Source organism: Plecotus auritus, assembly GCF_963455305.1.
Source record: "Plecotus auritus genome assembly, chromosome: 5".
Lineage (NCBI taxonomy): Eukaryota > Metazoa > Chordata > Mammalia > Chiroptera > Vespertilionidae > Plecotus > Plecotus auritus.
Genome location: NC_137776.1, coordinates 23,262,209 through 23,283,085, shown reverse-complemented (window position 1 = coordinate 23,283,085; position 20,877 = coordinate 23,262,209). Strand labels below are relative to the sequence as shown.

The window sequence follows — 20,877 nt, the reverse complement described above, 5'->3', positions numbered from 1 at the left end:
GTGGGTAAAGACAAGGGAGGGCTTTGTATGTCATGGCAAGGAGTCTGGATTTTATCTTAATGCAATCGGAAGCCATAGGATTACTTCAGACAGGTGACTTGCAGGCCCCGTTTTTGTCAAAAAAAACTACACTGATAAAATGAGATGTGTGGGAAAAGGTTTTAAGCGCAGAGAACCATAAATCAAACATGAGCCCAGGTCTGAGATTTGCATCGGTAAAGCATGTTGTTTGAGTTAGAAGCCCTTTCTTTCCCGCTGTGGTGTCTAGGCAATGAGTTCCGAGAGCCCTGGGCCCTGTCAGATTGCTCACAGAATTCTCAACCCCACCGACGCCCAGCACGCAACTGGCACCCCAAACTGTCGGTCAGCGCAATGAATGGCCTGTCCCGGCCGCGAGACCGGCGCTCTGGGCGCCGGACCAGGCCCCGAGGCCCGAGAAGAACGCGAAACGCCACGCAAGAGGCCACGAGAGCCGGCTGGCAAGGAAAGTGAGGGCGGGCTCCACCACAGCCAAGTCGCGGCGAGGAGGGGGGCTGGGGCCTCGGGAGTAGAGGGCAGGAGGAGCTGAACTCGGGGCTCGACACAGGGACCTAGGAGGAGGCCGAAACGCAGGGCTAGAGAGTGGTTCTGGGCCTAGGCCGGGCGGCCCATTCACTTACCGGAGCCGTCGCCAGACTGTGCATGTTGGGAGTGGCAGCCGCTCTACGCCCACCGCCGGACGCTCCCGACCCACGTCCCCACTTCAGCACTGAAGCCGCCAAAGATGATGAACCACCGCAGCCGCCATCTGCCTTTGGCTCGCTCCGCCCCTTCGCAGCCCTATGACCTTTCACCCCTGACCCCTTCCAAACAACTTATTCCCGCCTCCTAGCTCTCAGCAAAGTATGTCCTTTGCCTCTTAAGATTCAGGACCTTAAGGACATCTGCCACCTACTTGTCCCCGCATTCTCTGCCAGGTACCGCTAGAGAGGGGCGTGAACTCCCACCCTACTCCAGAGGCCAGCGAAGGGCGGGAAAAAGTCCTGGGAGGACAAGTAGCGCGCATGCCCCACCAGGCAGACTAAGATGAAATGAGGGGAAGTCGAAAGTTAGTGAAGTGGAAATGCGCATGCGTGCTACTATGGGGCGGAGCTACCTCCACGGACCACACTTGGTGCTGGGGCGGAACGAGGGCGTGGAGGGGCGGAGTTTGCAGGCTTGCGCGCACGCGCCCTGTCCGGTCGCGTCGAGTGTGCGTGCGTGCGTTGCGTGTTTGCGTGTGGTCACAGTTCCCGCCATCAGCCACTCTCCCTGACTTGGGGGAGCGAGCTGTACCTCTCTGTGGGTTCGGCGTCCCTTCCTTCCTTAACCTCCATTCTTCTCCCTCCGCGCGGACTCCGGTGTGGGCTCTGGACTCACAGGCACAGGTAAGACGGGCCCAGCGAGCTTCTCAACTGAGCCGTTTTCCGAGACCCCCCTTTTGCCCCGTGCGGTCCGCCCACTCGCCTTTCACTCTTCTGGAGTTCGCCCTGCTGCTGTTCAGCCTGCCCCCATCCCCTCGAAGCCCCCCCTGGCCTCACCCGTACTCCACTAGGGTCTATCCCTAAGCTTTCCGTCTTTGACCTGGTCTTAACTGTCACTCGCTTCCTCCGCAGCCCGAACCTGCCCCATTTCCCTGGGGGCTATCGTCGTCCGCCACTCGCCCTTTAATGAGGCCTGCTATCTCTAAAGGGAACTTAGGTTGCGGTTGCCGCACATCCATCAGGCCTTGGACAGGGTACTCTTTCCCTCTTGACAATTCTTTACCTTCCTTCCTCTCCTAATCATCTCTCACCAAAAGGCATGGATTGTATTTTTGTCCTGCATTTGGTTGCTCCCCAACTCTAGACATCAGATCACGTTGTCAAGTTTACATATTTTAGGGCATGGTCCATGAAAGGAAATGATAATCGGTGACAAAATCCTGTGTTTCGGAAAGTTGGCCTGTAATGGTTTTGTAGTAGTTCTTTCAAAAATTTGGCTCTGCTTAAATGCCTTTTTGGGGGTGGCAGTATCTGAAAAGTATCTTCCTGGAGATATCTAAGAGAGGATATCAAGCAGACAGTTGTATATATTGGGTTGGAGCTCAGAGGAGAGTTCTGGGCTGGACATACAGATGAGTATATATGTCATCTGCCACCATGATGGTAATCAAAGCTATGGATGTGGATGAAATTGCCTAAAGAGCGTTCAGTGCTAGAAAAGAAAGGGACCTAGGATGGAGCAATGAGGGATTCTTGGCATTTAATAACTGAATGCAGGAATACAAATCTTTTAAAAGAAATGAAAGAAGTCATCAGTAGGTTTGGATTCTGCTCAAAGGTAAAGTTGAATGAGGACTGAGAAGCCTGGAGAAATCAAAGTAATTGATGGTCATAGTGACGTTCAGTGGAGTAAAATGGAATATCTGGGTTCAGTCCTAGGTCATGTTCTATTTTATTCTTTCCTTTCTGCCCTAAGCTTTCAATTCTACCTGTATATTGATGACTTAAAGAATTTTTATTTTTAGCCTGCTCCCTTTGTTTTCAGCTCAAGATCTAAATAGCCCGTCTGCTTGAAATGTCAGCTTCATTTTTTTCTTAGAAATTTCAAATATAACATTCTAAAAATCAAAGTTTTAATCTTTCCCTCCATACCCAAATTCTTTCTCCTCCAGTATCCCATGTCATTTGTCCACTTACATTTGGTTGGACACTTGAAAGCCATTCTTGACTTCTCCCAGGTATTCCTACCCTCTTCAACTTCTGTTTATTCTATTTCCAATATATGTCTTGAATCTTTTCTGTACATACTTTTCAGATACTGCCACCCCCAAAAAGGCATTTAAGCAAAGCCAAATTTTTGAAAGAACTACCACAAAACTATTACAGGCCAACTTTTCTAGTTGAAGCCACAATCCTCATTCACCTGGACTTAATGTCACTGATACCCTGTTTTTGCATCTGTAAAATGGGAATAAACATCACCTTATTGGATTGTTAGGAGGATTAAATGAAGTAACTATAGCATGCACATGGTATTCAGTCAATAGCCAGTAAATATTGTTATTGTAATTGTTGCTATAAGTTGAATCACTCAATATTTTCCTGTCTGGTTGCCCTGTTTTCTTTCATTCTTGCTCCTTTCACTCTCCTCCTGAAACCCAAACAAAGCACATCACTTGTCCATTGAGCAGTAACATGTCATTTCTCTGCTTAAAACTCTTCAGTGGATTTCCCATCACTAACTGTTTATTACATTTAGGGTAAAATTCAAAATCCTTACAGTGGTCTACAAGATTCTTCATAATCTGATTATTTCCTGCTTTACTAGCTGCATCTTGCACATCCTCCCTTCCCTCTCTGAATTCTAGTCACACTGCTTTTCATTTCTTCAGTCACACCAAATAATTTTCTATCACAGGGCTTTTACACATTTTGTTTTATTTGCCTGGATTGACACAGCATGACCATCCTTCACTTAACTCATTCTTCAGTTTTCAGCTTAACTGGTACTTTCTAACCTCTAACTCCCAAGTCTTAAATCAGGTACTGTATTATAATCTCTCATCATGCCCTGCATTTTATATCATTTTTCAGAACTTCTAATTTTCATATTTATTTGTGTGATTATTTAAAGTCTGTCCCCTACTAGACTATAAGCTAGTAATTATTTTATGTCTCTTTCTCAAAAATTTGTTAAGTGAATAAGTAAACTGGAGCTTGCTGTAAGAACCATCATGTCTTTTGGAAGCACCAATTTACTGATATTTTTGTCATTTGAATATTCACTCTGCAAACAAATTAATGAACACAAAAGAAAAAAAACAGGATTTTCCCTGGCTTTAGATGATTTTACATTCTTATGTCATAATCAGATTTTAGATGCTTTAAGTGGAGATATAAAGTTTATCTAGGTCAACTTCTCTCTTTCAGCCATAACACTAATTTTATCTCTGTGCATTTGTTTTATGGGTCTTTTTAAGAAAGAAAGCCCTTATGGAGCTCCAGTGGCGCAATCGGTTAGCGCGCGGTACTTATAAGAAAGAAAGCCCTTAGAAATCTGAACAATGGTTTATATATCTTAACAACAGGTTAAACTATGAGACCAGTGAGGATGATGTTTTCATAAACAGATAAAGGAAAATGTCATATTTAAGTTGGTGGTGGTGGATGTGAAAGAAAATATTAAAATTCAGTAATTTGTGTGTATATAGAACATTTTTGTTAAGAAGTAGAAAATAAAACATAGGAAGTGTATGAATGCCAAACAAAGAGAGGCATTTGGATTTATTTTATAGGTAGTGAGTGATGAGCTGTTAAAAACATTTAGGAGGAAGTTTCATTTAATCAAGTTCAGTAAGTTCTAGGGATATGCTATGGAACATTGTACCTATAGTTAACAGTACGGTATTGTACAGTTAAAAATGTGTTAAGAGAGTAGATCTTGTGTTAAGTATTCTTTGTGTGTATGTGTGTGTGTGTGTGTGTTAAGTATTCTTAACACAAAATTAAAAAATGTTTGGGAGGGAATTGGCATCAATGGCAAGTTTTTAGCATTTACAAAGTGCCTGTTATTTTGAAAGGGTAAAGGATTCATTGCTGGAATCACTTTCATTGATGAGGATGCATTATGGTAGTGGTTAAAAACGTAGATTCTGATGTTAGACTTACTTTTGTCACTTCCTGACTGTAATCGTGGATAAATTACTTGATCTCTCTTAGCTTCACTTTCCTCATCTGTAAATAGATATTAATAACTGTCCTTTAGGGTTATTATGAAAATAAATGCATGTATGGTGCTTAGCACTGTGCTTAGTAAATGTTGTGTAATAAATATTAGATTGGAGTGGTAGCAAAGTGATGTGTTTCTGAATTAGGGTAGTAGTTACAAAAAGATGGAGTTTTTGATAAATGAGGATGAGGTTAAAACTGATACTAAGATTTTTTGCCTCAATGATGGTGGTAGGACAAGTATAGGGAAGCCTTTTGAGGGCACAGACTGTATAATTTTCACATTTGTATCCTTACCACAGTGCTATCAAATTAGAGTAGCTCAATAAATGATTTTTTTAGAAGTGAACAAAGAAGTTTAAAGTTGTTTTAGTTTTCAAAAGGCAATGAGAGATTTACAGATGCTTAAATTTGAGAAAGAAACCTGCAAAGCTAGTTTTGAAAAAAGTAAAAACTAAGTTTATCAATCTTTTTAAATTTGTAACAGCACAGTGGTGGAAGTGGTGTTTTAACATAAAACATCATTATGTAACAATGTTTATAAAGTCAACAAAGGATGTATTCTTTTTCACTGCCTTCATAGTCTCAAAATGTAGCAGGGATAAATCAAGATACAAATGGATCAAGGTACAGCTCCCCCTGGAGTCCTTCAATTTGCGCACAGATAGATCCCTAAAGTTGTTTCGTGTGTGTGTGTGTGTGTGTGTGTGTGTGTGTGTGTGTGTGTGTGTGTACCCTGAGATTATGTTTTAAATTTTTTCAATAAGGTTAAATTTGTGGTTTTAAAATAATGAAAAGGTTAATCTTCGTTGTATAAATGATCACTTTTAACAATCATTTTAATTTTGTGAATTGGATTATTTTTAAAAGGCACACTTATATTTCCCTTAGCTGAGTTGATGGCTTCCGAAGAACTGGGATAGCTGCAGAATATGAGTAGTTCCCTAAGAAGATTGCATTGCCTTTGGCACAAGCATCAGAATAAAGGTGAATTGTTATTACATAGCGTTTTTCAGTAAAAGTCACTCAAAAGTAAGTAATGTTTTTATTTTAGATATGTTTCTAAGAGTATGCATAGTGGCAAGAATTGACCATTTTCTTTCTTCTGTTTTTGGTAACAGTTTTCATGCTTTAGCATGTTTTGTTTTATTTTGTTTTGTTTTTTTTTTAACCACAGAATGCCCTTCTAGATAAGGATATTTTCAAAGCAGTACCTAAAATAGGAACATTTATTTAATTATTTATTTTTAAGCTGTAGGTTTTTATTTTTTGTTAATTCTCACCGAAGGATATTTTTCCCATTGCTTTTTAGAGTGAGTGGAAGGAAGGGAGGGAGGGAGAGAGAAAGAGACATCAATGTGTAGAAAGACACATCGATTGGTTGCCTCCTGCACACTCCCCACATGAAGTCGGGGATCAAACCTGCAACTTAGATATGTACCCTTGACTGCGAATGGAACCATGACCCTTCAGTGCAGGGGCTAACACTCTGACCAATGAGCAATACCGGCCGGGGCTAAAATAGGAGTATTTAAATATCTGTCCAGGGTATAGAAACATTTTTGGCAATGTTATTGAGCTTTCATAGAATGCTCAAGGTTGAATGGTAGTTTTAATAATTGTGAAGAAATTTAGGGAAAGGAGAATATGAATGGTGTACTTAAAGAATGAGTTTTTATTATATTTCATCTTCCTAATATTACTTTGGTAGTGAATTAGCATTACAGAGTTCAGAGAAATCTTATCTTGGTTCTAGGTTCATATGAAGTTTAACAGCTACTGAATTATGCTAAATATTGAAAAAGAAATCTAGTGTTTTTTTTCTCTTAAGTAAGGTAAACCCTGGAAATATGATGATTATACAAAAATAGATATAGTTAATTCATTTAGTACAAGAGCAGTTGATGGACTAAATTCAGGCATTCGAAGTTTCATTTTATTGGTTCTGCCAGTTTTATGTCCTGCACCTTTCAGGGTTTCTTCCTTCAAAGAGAGGTTGCTAGTAGAAAAGGTTAAGAAAATATTAAATATCTGAAGTAAAATTTTATATATGTAATTGAAACTGCATCAAATAGCCGAAACCGGTTTGGCTCAATGGATAGAGTGTCGGCCTGCGGACTGAAGGGTCCCGGGTTCGATTCCGGTCAAGGGCATGTACCTTGGTTGCGGGCACATCCCCAGTGGGGGGTGTGCAGGAGGCAGCTGATCGATGTTTCTCTCTCATCGATGTTTCTAGCTCTCTATCCCTCTCCCTTCCTCTCTGTAAAAAATCAATAAAATATATTAAAAAAAAAAAAAAAAAGAAACTGCATCAAATATTTGAAAATTATATAGAGAGAAACAGAAGTAACAAGTTTTTATTTCTGATTAACTTTAGTGAACATTGAAATCTTCACCTCAAATTTCTGTTAAATGCAATTTTTAAAAATAAGGGTTTTTTTTTGAGGAATTCAAGGTTAATAACCTTTATTTACTTTTGGTCTGTAAGGTGCTGATTTGTTTGTTATTTTGTTGTTGTTGTTTATTCTTAAACTAGAGGCCCGGTGCATGAAATTTGTGCACCAGTAGGGACCCTAGGCCTGGCTGGCGATCAGGGCTCATCGGGGCCTTCCGGCTGCCGGCCAGGGCCTTCCTTTGTTCCACACTGCCTCCTGGTGGTCACATCATAGTGAGCAATAGAATTCCTGGTTGAACTCTTGCAGGGACACTTTGCATGTTAGCCTTTTATATATATAGATAGTGAGTTGTTTCGTTTATGTCAGACACTGTCCTAATGGAGATGTAAAGATTAAAGGACATATTCCCTGTCTTTAAGTAACAGAGTCTAGATAGAGACAAAGAGGTAAACAGTTTATATAATATAATGTGATAAGTGCTTTACTAACAATGAGCACAGAGTATAATAGGAGAATAGAGAAACATTAAACAATGTCAGTGTGGATATGGTGTGAGAGTAAAGTGAAAGGTAGCTAGGAAAGCTCCTTAAAGAAGATAATATCTCAGTTGAGCCTTGATTTTATAGACAGGAGAAGAAATTATGGAGGATGGGGAAAGTACATAAAAATCCTATAAACATTGACTACAATGTATACATGGCATGAGAACATGTGGCTTTTTTAGGGAAATTATAAGTAGTTCAGATAGCTGGATTTGGAGAGCTTGTTGGGAATAGAGAGGTAAGGAGGTCCTGGATCATGAAGGGGGTTTATGTCATGTTTATGAGTCCTAGATTTTATTATGAGGGCAATGGGGAGTCATTGAATAATATTAAGGAGGAAAATAATGTGATTTTATCTGCAGCTCATTATAAAAATGTCTGGAAGGTATATGGAAGTAGAATTGACAGTGCTCTACCTTGACCTTCCATCCCCAATCCAATATCAATAATCATCAAGAGAGAAATCAAAGATAACTCTCATGTTTCTGGCATGGGCATCTGGGTTAGGAGTGGGCCACATATTATTGGCAGTGCTAAAGGACAGAGTAGAAAAAAAATCTCAAAGGACATATCCAAACAATGAAGCACCAAATTATTAATTGCCAGAGAAAAGTATTACAAACACACATTGCTGGCCCAAAATTCTGTAATTACTGGTTGAGCAAAATGTCATATTAACAGACTGGATAAAAACAGTAGTGGACTCGATTACTTTGATGGTTTCATATACCCAGCAAATTATACAATCTAAATCTGACCACAGTAGGAATTCAAAAAATTTGATGAGATGAGTGACTAACAATAACAGACTTACAATGCATAACACTTTTTAACTATTCAGAGTGTTTTCACGTCTCTTTTTAAATTTCATTCCCACTTACTTGATGTATACTATCTATAGGCCTCAAACTAGTGGTCCCCAGGCTTTACTCTGCCTACAGGTGGGTTTTGTTTGATTTGTAGCTTTTATTTATTTGTTTATTTTTAATATTTTTTTATTGATTTCAGAGAGGAAGAGAGAGATAGAAACATCAATGATGAGAGAGAATCATTGATCGGCTGCCTTCTGCACGCCCCCTGCTGGGGACTGAGCCTGCAACCCAGGCATGTGCCCTTGACCAGAATGCTCTATCCACTGAGCCAAACCGCTAGGGCTGATATGTAGCTTTAAAAAATAACTTCGAGTTGATTGACCACAATTAAAAATGGGCAGGTTTACATGAAAATTGGGATGTCATTTTCTTGAAAAATTAGATCATCTGACAATGCTAGGTTCACTTGTTTTCACATGATAAAATTGGCTAAATTTGAATAGCAGTTTTCTTTTGTTTAATCCTCACCTGAGGACATACGTAGAGAAAGGAAGGTAGAGACAGACAGATAGATGTGAGAGAGAAATATCGATTGGTTGTCTTCCTTACGCTCCCCAAGGGTCAAACCTGAAACTCAAGTGTGCATCCTGACCAGGAATCTAACCAGCACTTTCAGGACACTGAACAACGCTCAACCAACTACTCTAGGTGGGGTGATTAGTGGTTTTCGTATTTTGCCTGCCTAAGTCATCTGTGTGACTTGCCAGGCCTTACAGGCAGTTGGATTGGTAATCCCTGTTAACTTATTTATTTGGTATCTTTGGAGAAGGGTATTATAGACCAGGAATAAATTAAGAAAGTGGATACTAATTTATTAAGAGCTGGGGTCTATTTAATGCCTAATGTGTGTTATTTAATTCTGCAACACTATAGTATTTGCTATTCCTATTTTACAATTGAGAAAACAAATGGTTAGAAAAGTAAGTTATAAATTATATCAGAGCTGGTTCCTGATATCTAGACCTAGTATGTTTTGATGACTACTTTATTAAAGCTTTTCTAGGTTAGCTGTTTTTGCAGATGCAAAATTTAATGAATTTTTAAAAATTTATTAAATTATAAGCAAGAATCTGTATTAGAGCAGTATTTTTAGAGATTTGAAGTGTATAAAATTTTTTTTAACATTGTGTGTGATGTAATATGATCTGAAGTTCATCGTAAAGATACCTGGAAGGTATATGGATGTAGAATTGTATAATACACATGCTATTTGATAGCATTCTGTGCTACTACTAGAATTGTATTTACCTATTGACATTTGGTAAGCTAATTTGAAGAGTCTTAGATATTCTATTGTTGTAAGCCATTTTTAAGTTATTAGAAGTTCATTTGGGAAATTTGAATATTTGTCATGGATAAAATTGATAAAGAGTCTTTCTAGGAATGATAATATTAAATATAAATGATAGATGGTTCTTAGGAAGACAGATTATATTGTTATTTTGTTTTCCCTAGAAAATAAATGGTTTTCTCAAATAATTCTGGAGGTTAAACTAATTTGATTTTTCTTAAAGTTTTGTATTTAATGTCTTCTAAACATGTGGATATGCTTAGACTACTTGGTGATATGATTTGATATTTTGGAAGGAACTCCATTCTAAGAAATGAAGTCAGTTGACTGAAAATATTTTTTTACTTATATTTGAAGTTCGAGATGCATTAGTATTCATGAAGGAATGTAAAAATTGGACACGTTGAGGATGGAATCTTTAGTATTACCGATTGGCATGCCTTTAGTGGCAGCACTTTGATTTGTTAATGGTGCAAAATGCAAAATTTAGGCACTAATAGACACAGGTGCAAGACACATGATAAAGAAGAGAATGTGTATAGAAGAACTAAATGTTGGTTAGATTCAGACACTTAACATGAATGACTGCTTTAGTTGTCTTTCTTATCTGTGCCATCCAGCTAATCAAGGCCTTTGAGGATGCTTAATAAAATGTGGTTTACGGAAATGGAGAAAAAGACATATAAGGTGGTTCACTAAATGTTCTCTTTCATACACTTATTTTAATCACTAGTAAATTATAACTTAATTTTATTTTTCTTTCTTAGAATCTGTTGGGTGAAGTTATATTTGGTTTTATAATTTTGCTAGAAGCAATTTATTTTTAAAGAAAGTATGTCTCCTCTGAAGATACATGGTCCTATCAGAATTCGAAGTATGCAGACTGGGATTACAAAATGGAAAGAAGGATCCTTTGAAATTGTGGAAAAAGATAATAAAGTCAGCCTAGTGGTTCACTACAATACTGGAGGAATTCCAAGGATATTTCAGGTATTACCAACTTTTGATTTGGAATAGATCTTCCATCACATCCTTTAGTGAATAGCTGTTCTGTGCCATATTGAGAATCATGGTAGCCCTTCTACTAGATTAATATTTCTTGTTTTTTCTTTCCAGGACACTGATACTGTTATGTTCTTATTTTATAAACTAGGGGCCCAGTGCATGAAATTTGTGCATGGGGGTGGTGTCCCTCAGCCCAGCCTGCACCCTCTCCAATCTGGGACCTCTTGAGGGATGTCCGACTGCCTGTTTAGGCCCGGTAGGATCGGGCCTAAATGGGCAGTCGGACATCCCTCTCACAATCCAGGACTGCTGGCTCCCAACTGTTCGCCTGCCTGCCTTCCTCATTGCCCCTAACCGCTTCTGCCTGCCAGCCTGATCACCCCCTAACCACTTCCCTGCCAGCCTGTTTGCCCCTAACTGCCCTCCCCTGCAGGCTTGATCGCCCCCAACTGCTCTCCCTTGCAGGCCTGGTCCCTCCTAACTGCCCTCCCCTGCTGGCCATCTTGTGGTGGCCATCTTGTGTCCACATGGTGGCAGCCATTTTTGACCACATGGGGGCAGCCATCTTGTGTGTTGGAGTGATGGTCAATTTGCATATTAATCTTTTATTAGATAGGATTATTCAGCAGCATTATAGATAATATATAAAAGAGCAGGAAGTAGTCACTGTTATTGAAAAGAAAGCTAGTGGAAGATGAGAGGAACTATCTATGTAAGCTATTTTAAATACCACATTAGAATAACTTTATTTTTTTTTTTAACATATATGATAGATTCATTATTTAGTGTTAGCTTTTGATAGGACTTATTAGTGTTATCTTAATGTTTACTTTCAAAATAATCCTGCCAGAATGGTGTATGCACTATTCAAGGATGATAATTAAAGGTCATCCATCCTTACAGCTATTTTCTTCTAATTGCAGACTTTGAAAAAATATTATGTTTTTATTAATTTTAGAGAGGGAGAGGAAGAAAGAGAGAGAAACATAGATGTGAGAAAGAAACATTGATCATCTATCAGCTGCCTCCTGCATGCCTCCTACCTGGGGGGTGGGGAGAGAGAGAGAGAGAGAGAAACATTGATGTGAGAAAGAAACATTGATCATCTATCAGCTGCCTCTTGCATGCCTCCTACCTGGGGGGATCATGCCTGCAACCTAGGCATTTACCCTGATTACTGAGAATCGAACTGGCGACCTTTGGTGCATGGGATAACACTCAACCAACTGAGCCACACCAGCCAGGGCTAATTGCACACTTAAAGGTTCTCATTATTTTATTACTGCAAAAAACAGTTAACCTTGTTTTCACTTCTGCGCTGTTTATCTTGTGCAGCCAAGAACTGCTCATCTTGATATGAGTTGAAATTAAGAAAAAATGTTTTACTTACATTTTTCTGTACTTTAAAGTTCTATTTGTTAATTAGATTATACAAAATATATTTATTCTAAACGTAAAGTACCCTACTGAAGAATAATTTATGAAACTTTATGCTTGAGAACCTGAGCTGAGGTAAAATTGCCATTTATCTTTGCTTTTCAACTATGAAAATAAATTGCTTATGATTTTGTGTATCAAAGATATACATAGTTTTTGTGAGGAGCTACTGGTAAGAACTGGAAGACCTACTAAATAAATTTAAGAAGAATTATTAGCTGGAAAGATATTCTTAAATAGATTAGAAGAATGACATGGTGACATGGGTAATAGGAACAATAGTAATTTCTGCCACATATGTATACCAAAGTGCCCATCTCAATGAAAGATTTTTTTCCAAATAGAGATTTGATTTTTCAATCCTCAGCTCAAATTAGCACTGAGTTCATATTTAAAACAACACAGATCTTTAGGAGCATATGATTCTACCTGTGATTCCACCCTCATCTCAGTTTTACATCAGGTTACATTCAGCATTCATTAACTTACCTACAAATTGCTGTGGTGGGTACTGTAGTAAGGGCTAAGAATATAGAGCTGAATGATACACTTTTCCTCTCGAACTTAGAATCAAATGCATTCACAGCTGTAAAAATATTTCAAAGATATGTGGTATTAAAAAAAAAGATATGTGGTATATATTCACAATGGAATATTACTCAGCCATTAAGAAGAATGAAATCTTCCCATTTGCAACAATATGGATGTGACCTAGAGGGTATTATGCTAAGTGAAATAAGTTAAGCAGAGAAAGACAATTTTTATTGTTTTATTGATTTAAAGAGAGAGAGAGAGAGGAGGGGGAGAGAGAGAAACATCTGTGTGTTATTTATGCATTTATTGGTTGCTTCTTGTATGTGCCCTGTTTGTGGATCAAACCCACAGCCTTGGTGTATCTGGATGACACTAACCAACTGAGCTACCCTGCCAAGGCATAACTTCCATTTTTTAAAAGAGGTATATTGATTGAAATAATCGTTTTATGTGGTCTACTTTTCTGTTGATATTAAAGTGTTCATTTATACTTTGGAGTTAAAGCATCTAAAACTAGTTATTGTGTTTTGTGAAAAAGTTTCTACTCAAGGACATGAATTTAAGACCTATCTCTTAAAATATAAATTAAGTCTGAATGGTAAAATTATTTTTTTCATTCTTATCTGAATATTGATGAAGGTCAATTTTTCCTAATCAAGAAATGAAATGCGATTACTTCCTTTTTTATGCTGTTCAGAGAGTATGTCTTCACGAAAAGGTAGCTTTAGAAACTTTTGTATACGCCTGCTGAGGGAGAATGTTGAAGAACAAGTTTGCCTGATTGGCAGGAATTATTTAGGTAATAAAGAAACTACAAAATACATTAATTCTAGGAAATTTCAGCCAAGAGAATAGAAAAGTTATCACTTGCAAGCACATGTTCAAAGTCTGGAAGGGTATAAGACAAGTTACTGAATTAAAAAAAAAAAAAGTTACTGAACCAGTTCTGGGGATGGGAGAAGCTAAGATAGTTCTAGGGTGTTCATGTTCTTTGTGATTGAGTAAAAGTTAAATGGGCCTGCTTAAACAATCAAAAAAGAAAAAAAGATGTTCTTATACTGGTAAAGTTTTGTTTCAATGTGTGTTTGAAAGTGGAATTCTTTTGAGGATTATAATTTGGATTAATATGTCCTTTTTACATTATAGCTACTTACACCATTTGCCAGATATGTTATAAGCTTTTGTAGAAAAGAAAAAGAAAGCCTCTAATCCACTATGGCAGCAGTCGCCAACTGGTGGTCCTGGTCTGTGAGGTCCGAAAGGTTGGCAACTGCTGGTTTAAGGAGACCTTTGGAGCAGTGGTCACCAACTGGTACTCCGCGAGGTCCGAAGGGTTGGCGACTGCTGCACTATGGAGCTTTCTAAACTGATGATGGTAAAAACCATCCAAACTCTGAAAATTAACTCACTCAGTTTTTTTGTTTTGTTGTTTTTTTTTAAATTAATTTATTTTTGAAGTTTTATTAAATTGATTGCGGTGACATTGGTCAACATGAACATAGGTTTTATGTGAGGGTTTCTATGTTACAAGATCTGTTTATTGCACTGTTTGCCCACCTCCCAAAGTCAAATATCTTCTGTCACTTTATATTGGGACCCCCCTTCTAACTCACTAGTTTTTATAACTTTGTAACTATACCTGAAAATATGCAATTTCCTGCCATAAAAACAAGACTGGTAGGATTACAATGTAAAATAAAATTTAATACTATGTGTTTGCCTCTTCTAAAAGAGAAATCTTTGATTTAAATGTGTCAAGAAGGGGGAACTATTTTTGGTTGGGGGGAAAAAACCTAATGTGGGGAAGAGTAAGAAATGTAACTTAGAAAGTATAAAGTTTAGTATTCATTATACAACTTATATACTTCATTATCATGTTTTTAATGATAAGATTATTTTCATTTTGTGTTTTTAAGCTAAGTCATAACATTAAAAATGTGGTGCTTCGACCCAGTGGAGCAAAACAAAGCCGCCTCATGTTAACACTACAAGATAACAGCTTCTTGTCTATTGACAAAGTACCAAGTAAGGATGCAGAGGAAATGAGGTTGTTTCTAGATGCAGTCCATCAAAACAGACTCAATGCAGGTGAGCATTAATTATCCCAAGTACTGACGTTAGTAGTTATAAAAGAATATTACTAGGCTGTAGACCAGTATCACTGGTGAATATTTATGCAAAAATCCTCAACAAAGTATTAGCAGACCAAATTCAACAGCACATTAAAAGGATTACACTATGACCAAGTGAGTTTTATTTCTGTAATGCAAGAATGGTTTAAGATACGAAAAAAAGTCAATCAGTATAATACACCAAATTAACAGAATGAAGGACAAAAACCAACGTGATCATCTCGATGCAGAAAAAACATTTGATAAAATTCAGCACCCTTTCATGATAAAAAATACTCAATAAACTAGGAATAGAAGGAAACTACCTCAGCATACTAAAGGCTATATGTGAAAGCCTACAACTAACATCACAATGATGAAGACTAAAAGATTTTCCTCTAGGATGAGGCGCAAGCCAAGGATGCCCTCTCTCACCATTTTTTTTTTTTAAATCCTCAGGGATATTTTTTCATTTGTTTTTAGAGAGAGTGGAAGAGAGAAATACTGATGTGAGAGAAATGCATCGATTGGTTGCCTCCTGCACACACCCTGACCAGGGCCTGGACTGGGGAGGAGCCTGCAACCGAGGTACATGCCCTTGACCGGAATTGAACCCGGGACCCTTCGGGTATGCAGGCCAACACTTCCATCCACTGAGTCAAACCAGCTACAGCCCCTCTCTCACCACTTCTATTCAGCATAGTACTGGAGCATCCTTTATTTTACGCCAGCAGTTCTTATTTTGAGTTTATCCTATAAAAATCGTACCATTCAGTGCAAGGGATCTGAAAGGATGTTTAGCATTGTTTTCAATTTTAAAAAATTAAAACATTCCAAATGATCATCAGTGGGAATTAAGTATAAAATATTTTTTAAAGTATATACAGCACTTTGCATGTTCTTTAGTGTTGATTTCTTTGGAATACAAGCCATTTCACTTGCTGAACTTACAGAAACTGTTTTGAAGTATACGTTATTAGAAATATATCTGTCACTGGTTCTGACATGTCTTCTTGGCATTCATCCAATGTCAGTGTTCATGCCATAGACACATGGTGACTAACTTTTCTATAGTGTTAATTACCAAATATTGATATAGGAGAATTTCTAGCATTTTAATTTTGCATTTAAAATTTTGTCCTAGCCCTAGCCAGTTTGGCTCAGTGGATAGAGCGTCAGCCTGCAGACTGAAGGGTCCCAGGTTCAATTCCAGTCAAGGGCAGATGCCCGTGTTGCGGGCTCAATCCCCAGTAGGGGCGTGCAGGAGGCAGCCAATCAATGATTCTCATCATTGATGTTTCTATCTCTCTATCCCTCTCTCTTCCTCTCTGAAATAAAAATATATTTTAAAAAATATTTAATCCTCATAACAACCCTATGAAATACTTTAAAAAATAAAATCTTGTCCTATTATATGTTTTCAAATTTTTGCATGTTATTTCATTTTTTGCTTGAGACTAGCTCTAAATTTTAATAACTATTTATATCAGATGTGCTTTCTATTCAGAAAGAATTGGTTAATAAGCACTTTAATTTATTTCTGCAATGTTATATAATAATAATGGCAAATCTCTATATTAAAATAAGTGATTTGGGGTTTATTTATTTTTTTCTTTTGCACTAGCTATGAAACCTTCTCAGGGGTCTGGTAGTTTTGGAGCTATTCTGGGCAGTAGAACCTCACAGAAGGAAACCAACAGGCAGCTTTCTTACTCAGACAATCAGGTATGTTCATTTAAATCTAAAAGCTTTATAAAAAATGATAGACATTCTATAAGGTAATTGCAGGAAGTAGAATTTAGACTGTAATGCCTAATAATTCTGGCTTTGTCATAAGGGTCTTTTCCATATACCTGAAATTTACCATTTTAGCTATTTCAGTCTCTTCAACTATTTTTTATGAACGTTTTTCTAAAATTTATCACTTTCTTCCCTACTTACATACAGTTTTACAGAACACAATTTAATCTTTGCTCAATGCCTCATGTCTTATGAACTGCAGTGAAGTACAGTATAGTTTTTAAAAGCATAACTTTGGAGTTGTATGTGAACTTGAGATTTGGTGCTGACATTTACTAGCTGTGAGTCATCAGAGGGGTCCTTTAAGTATCCTAAGCCTTAGCACCCATCCGTAAAATTGAGACAGCAATGATATTTTAAGGGTTGCTGTGAGATAATGCATGTGAATACCATATATTAACAACCTGATCAGAGTCTGCTGCTACTATTTCTATGATGCCGTTTGTCTATTCTACATTATGACCTTTGCCCCCACACTATATGATACCAGACTCTTTTGTTGAAGTCTTCTGTTTGCTTTTTAAATAGTTTTTCTTTCATAAATATTCAGCCAGCCATGAGATTTGCTATGCACTGTTGAAATTAAGCAGTCCTATGTCTCTTAATTTTTTTTACAAAGGGAAACTGGGCATAAAGAGAAACTTTGGAACTGATTACTTTTATTTGGCTGTGCAGCGAGGTAATTACTTAGTCTATTTACTGGGATAAGCAGTGAATAAAATTTCATTTTTGTTAGTTTGTTTTATAGGATGGGTGGGATGTTTTTACATTTTAGTTGAGGTATAATTGACATTCAATAAATTGCATTTAATTAAAGTACAGTTTGAAACATTTTGACTTACATATTCATATCCGTAAAATCATCACCACAATCAACCTAGTGTACATAGCCATAACCCTTAAAAGTTTCCCCATTCTCCCTTTGTTGTCCTTCCCTCCCTCTTCCTCTCTGGTTCCTATCCCTAAGCCACAGCCGATTTGCTTTCTGTCACTATAGATTAATTTGCATATTCTAGAGTATATATGAATGGGATCAGTGTGTAATTTTTTATTTTTATTTTTTATTTTTTTGTCTGGCTTTTTCACTCAGCATAACTACTTTGAGATCCACCTACTTACTAGTATAGGTAGAAACTTAAGCTGTTGAAATATTTAAATGTGTAAGCATTATCATGTATAGCAGAAGCAAATATTTATTCTCCATAAATAATTCCTATTTCTAAGATTATAAAATTTGTGGGTTGTGACTAGCATTAAATAAAAAAGGAAAGAATAGAATAGAATAGGTATTATACATAGTAAGGATAAGTATTGGTTTCTGAAACTTGTTTCATTTCTATTTACATGTATGTTTAATAGGTTGCAATGTAAAGTGTCTTACTATAGGATCAAATAAGATTGAAGATAATGCAAAAACAGTTTGCATATAGTATGCTACCAAGTAACAAAAAGAATAAAATATTGATTTGCCTTTGCATAAAGGAACAATAAAAGAATACTTACAAAGTGTAGGAAAATGAGAAGTGGAAGAATGGGTGGATGGCATTGGGGTGATAATGAAATTTTTCAGCATGTGGTTTTTATAATAGTATTTTGATTTTTGCATGGGTTTTTTTATTCTGTACTTTTAAAAAAAATCTTTATTGTTGAAAGTATTACATAGGTCCTTCTTTTTCCCCCATTAATCTCTTCTAGTATCCCCTTGCTCCCCCTGTATTTTGATTTTTGAATCTTGAGTATGTATCACCCATTTGAAAATAAGTGTAACTTTTTAAATTGTTCATGCAGAGAACATCAGATTTTTTCTCCCCTATCTTAAGATTGTAATTCTGTAGAAAGTTATTAGGAATACCTTTCATTGAGAAATGACATACCTCTTAATATAGTTATAAAATTTCAATTTGGCAGAATGTTGGTAGAAAGCACTATTTCCCAAGGTGTGGCAAAAGTTGTCAGTATGGGAAACAGTTTATTTGTATTATTATTTATTAATTATTGTATTATTTTCTATACAAACAACTAAGCATACTTTTACTCCACCCTGTTTTTTTTTAATTACTCTTTTCTCTCCAAATGTTCTTGCTGTGTCTTGAGGGTAGTAGAGTATTTGATTTAGCTTCTGCAAGTGATCTCTATGTCATTATCATTTTCTTCATCATTACATATATTTGTTTCATTTTTCCAAGCTGGAACCCCTTCAAAAGTCATAATGAGGTACATGTGACTTGGCATTTGAGTTGTGGCAACCAAATGTCATTGTTGTTCCTTTATGTCACATCTATGTCATTTTAGGACAGTCATACTGGGAAAAATTGAAGGCAGCAGAAAAAGAGGAAGACAAAAACTAAGATGGATTGACACCATAAAAGAAGCCATAAGCATGTTTCTACAGAAGCTGAGCAGGGCAGTTGAGGACAGGACATTGTGGACATCACTTATTCCTAGGGTTGCCAGGAGTTGGATACTACTCATTGGCACATCACACACACATCACTTTAATTTATCATAATTATAATTGGGTCTTTCTCTAAAGATTTATTTTCATTGTGGTTACTAGAACCGTGTCTTTTATATGTGAACCTTTTTTTTTAAAATAATTCACAGTATTTCCCTTCTGTCTCTAGGTATGTTTTGGAATTTTTAAGTTTATAAGAATACTACAGGGGGAAAATGTTGATCAATTTATGACACTGATCATATTTAGAATCACCTAGGGTGCTTAAAAAAATATACTGATGAATGAGCCTCATTCCCACACCAATTAGGTTAGAATCTCTGGAGATGGGTCTCCAGTTGTGTGTATTTTTTCATACTTCCCCACTTGAGAATCATTGGTCTAAAAGTTTACCAATTAATTTGACGATTTGCTATTTCAAACTTTATTCTTACAGGCCTCTTCAAAAAGAGGAAGCTTGGAAAGTAAAGATGATACTCCATTTCGAAAAGTTCTTGGTAATCCAGGTAGAGGATCGATTAAGACTGCAGCAGGAAATGGAATAACTGTCACCCGAACAATTCCATCTTTGACATCTACATCAACACCTCTTAGATCAGGGTTATTAGAAAATAGGTATGAAAGACATTTTTTCTTTCTTAGTCATTAGCTGTGCCTGTTTATAAATGTCTTTTAAGCTTTATAGAAAGACCAGTTATTTGAGAAAAAGAGTGAAATTTTCCGGTTAGTCAAATGTGTTAGAAGAAAGTATAGCGTGCATTTTTGGTAGATAATTAGTATTTGTCTTATGTGGTTTATGTCAGTGACACATATTGAGTGTGCAGATATATGGTATGTTATTTTACATGTGGTATAGAGAATTAGATAGCAGTAGTCATAGTATCTGTCCTTGAGTGTATTGTTTAATACTTTTTAATGGCATGAATTCTGACCTTTAAAAATAAGGTCCTTTTCTCTGTTCTCTGTAGAACTGAAAAGAGGAAAAGAATGCTGTCTGGCTCAGAGTTGAATGAAGATTACCCTAAGGAAAACGATTCATCATCGTAAGTTGCTTTAAGAGCCTTTAAGGCCCTAGTTCAGTATTTGTTACAGTGGCAATTACAACTGCAAGGGAAGATTATTCAATTTATGGGAATTCCAAAGATAGAAGAGCAGAATTTAAAGTATTTTGGTGATAGATTGACCATTGCTATTGCTTTGATCATTTGATTGCAGTTCTACCATTATAGCTTTTTTAAAAAAAAAACAACAAATCTGCAGTACTTAGAGGAACAACAGAGCTGAAGAACTCTAATAAGTGTTTCTTGCTGTCTGCTCTTTTAGAGTGAACTCCTTCTTTCCCTCTTCCCTTTACCTACAAAAATTTCTTTTTACCTTATTCATGTGAAAAGTAAGCTTAGGGGTAAAAAAAATGTAAACCATATATAGGTTCTAGGCATGGAGTATCAATCTTTTAGAGTTATTTTCTGGGTTGAACAAAAAAGGTATCCACCTGTAACAAGACAGTTACCAGCTCACATCCTCTTTTTCCTCATGGGAGGGTCTTTTTTGTCTTCTAGAGGGAGAAAAATTACTTTACCAGGGGTCCTCAAACTTTTTAAACAGGGGGCCAGTTCACTGTCCCTCAGACCGTTGGAGGGCCGGACTATAGTTTAAAAAAAAACAAAAACTACGGCCCTAACCGGTTTGGTTCAGTGGATAGAG

General features: G+C 37.1%; 2 protein-coding genes across 3 annotated transcripts in view; one reads left to right on the top strand and one right to left on the bottom strand.

The window, feature by feature from the left end:
- The window catches only part of CNOT9 (CCR4-NOT transcription complex subunit 9), a 36,269-nt gene extending 35,186 nt beyond the window's left edge, over positions 1 to 1,083 (bottom strand). Inside the window, exon 1 of the mRNA XM_080669441.1 lies at positions 660 to 1,083. Within this exon, the coding sequence (XP_080525567.1) occupies positions 660 to 683 (24 nt within the window). The 5' untranslated portion in view covers positions 684 to 1,083. The remainder of the gene's footprint in view (positions 1 to 659) is intronic.
- A 139-nt stretch (positions 1,084 to 1,222) lies between these two features.
- USP37 (ubiquitin specific peptidase 37) overlaps positions 1,223 to 20,877 on the top strand; it is a 72,254-nt gene continuing 52,599 nt past the window's right edge. The window contains exons 1-7 of one of the 2 annotated variants that reach the window (XM_080669413.1): positions 1,223 to 1,406; positions 5,622 to 5,717; positions 10,599 to 10,821; positions 14,724 to 14,895; positions 16,543 to 16,643; positions 19,610 to 19,788; positions 20,142 to 20,216. In XM_080669413.1, coding sequence (XP_080525539.1) covers positions 10,666 to 10,821; positions 14,724 to 14,895; positions 16,543 to 16,643; positions 19,610 to 19,788; positions 20,142 to 20,216 — 683 coding nt within the window. In that variant the 5' untranslated portion in view covers positions 1,223 to 1,406; positions 5,622 to 5,717; positions 10,599 to 10,665. Of the gene's footprint in view, positions 1,407 to 5,621; positions 5,763 to 10,598; positions 10,822 to 14,723; positions 14,896 to 16,542; positions 16,644 to 19,609; positions 19,789 to 20,141; positions 20,217 to 20,877 lie in introns of both variants that reach the window. The other variant, XM_080669412.1, reaches the window with a different exon arrangement.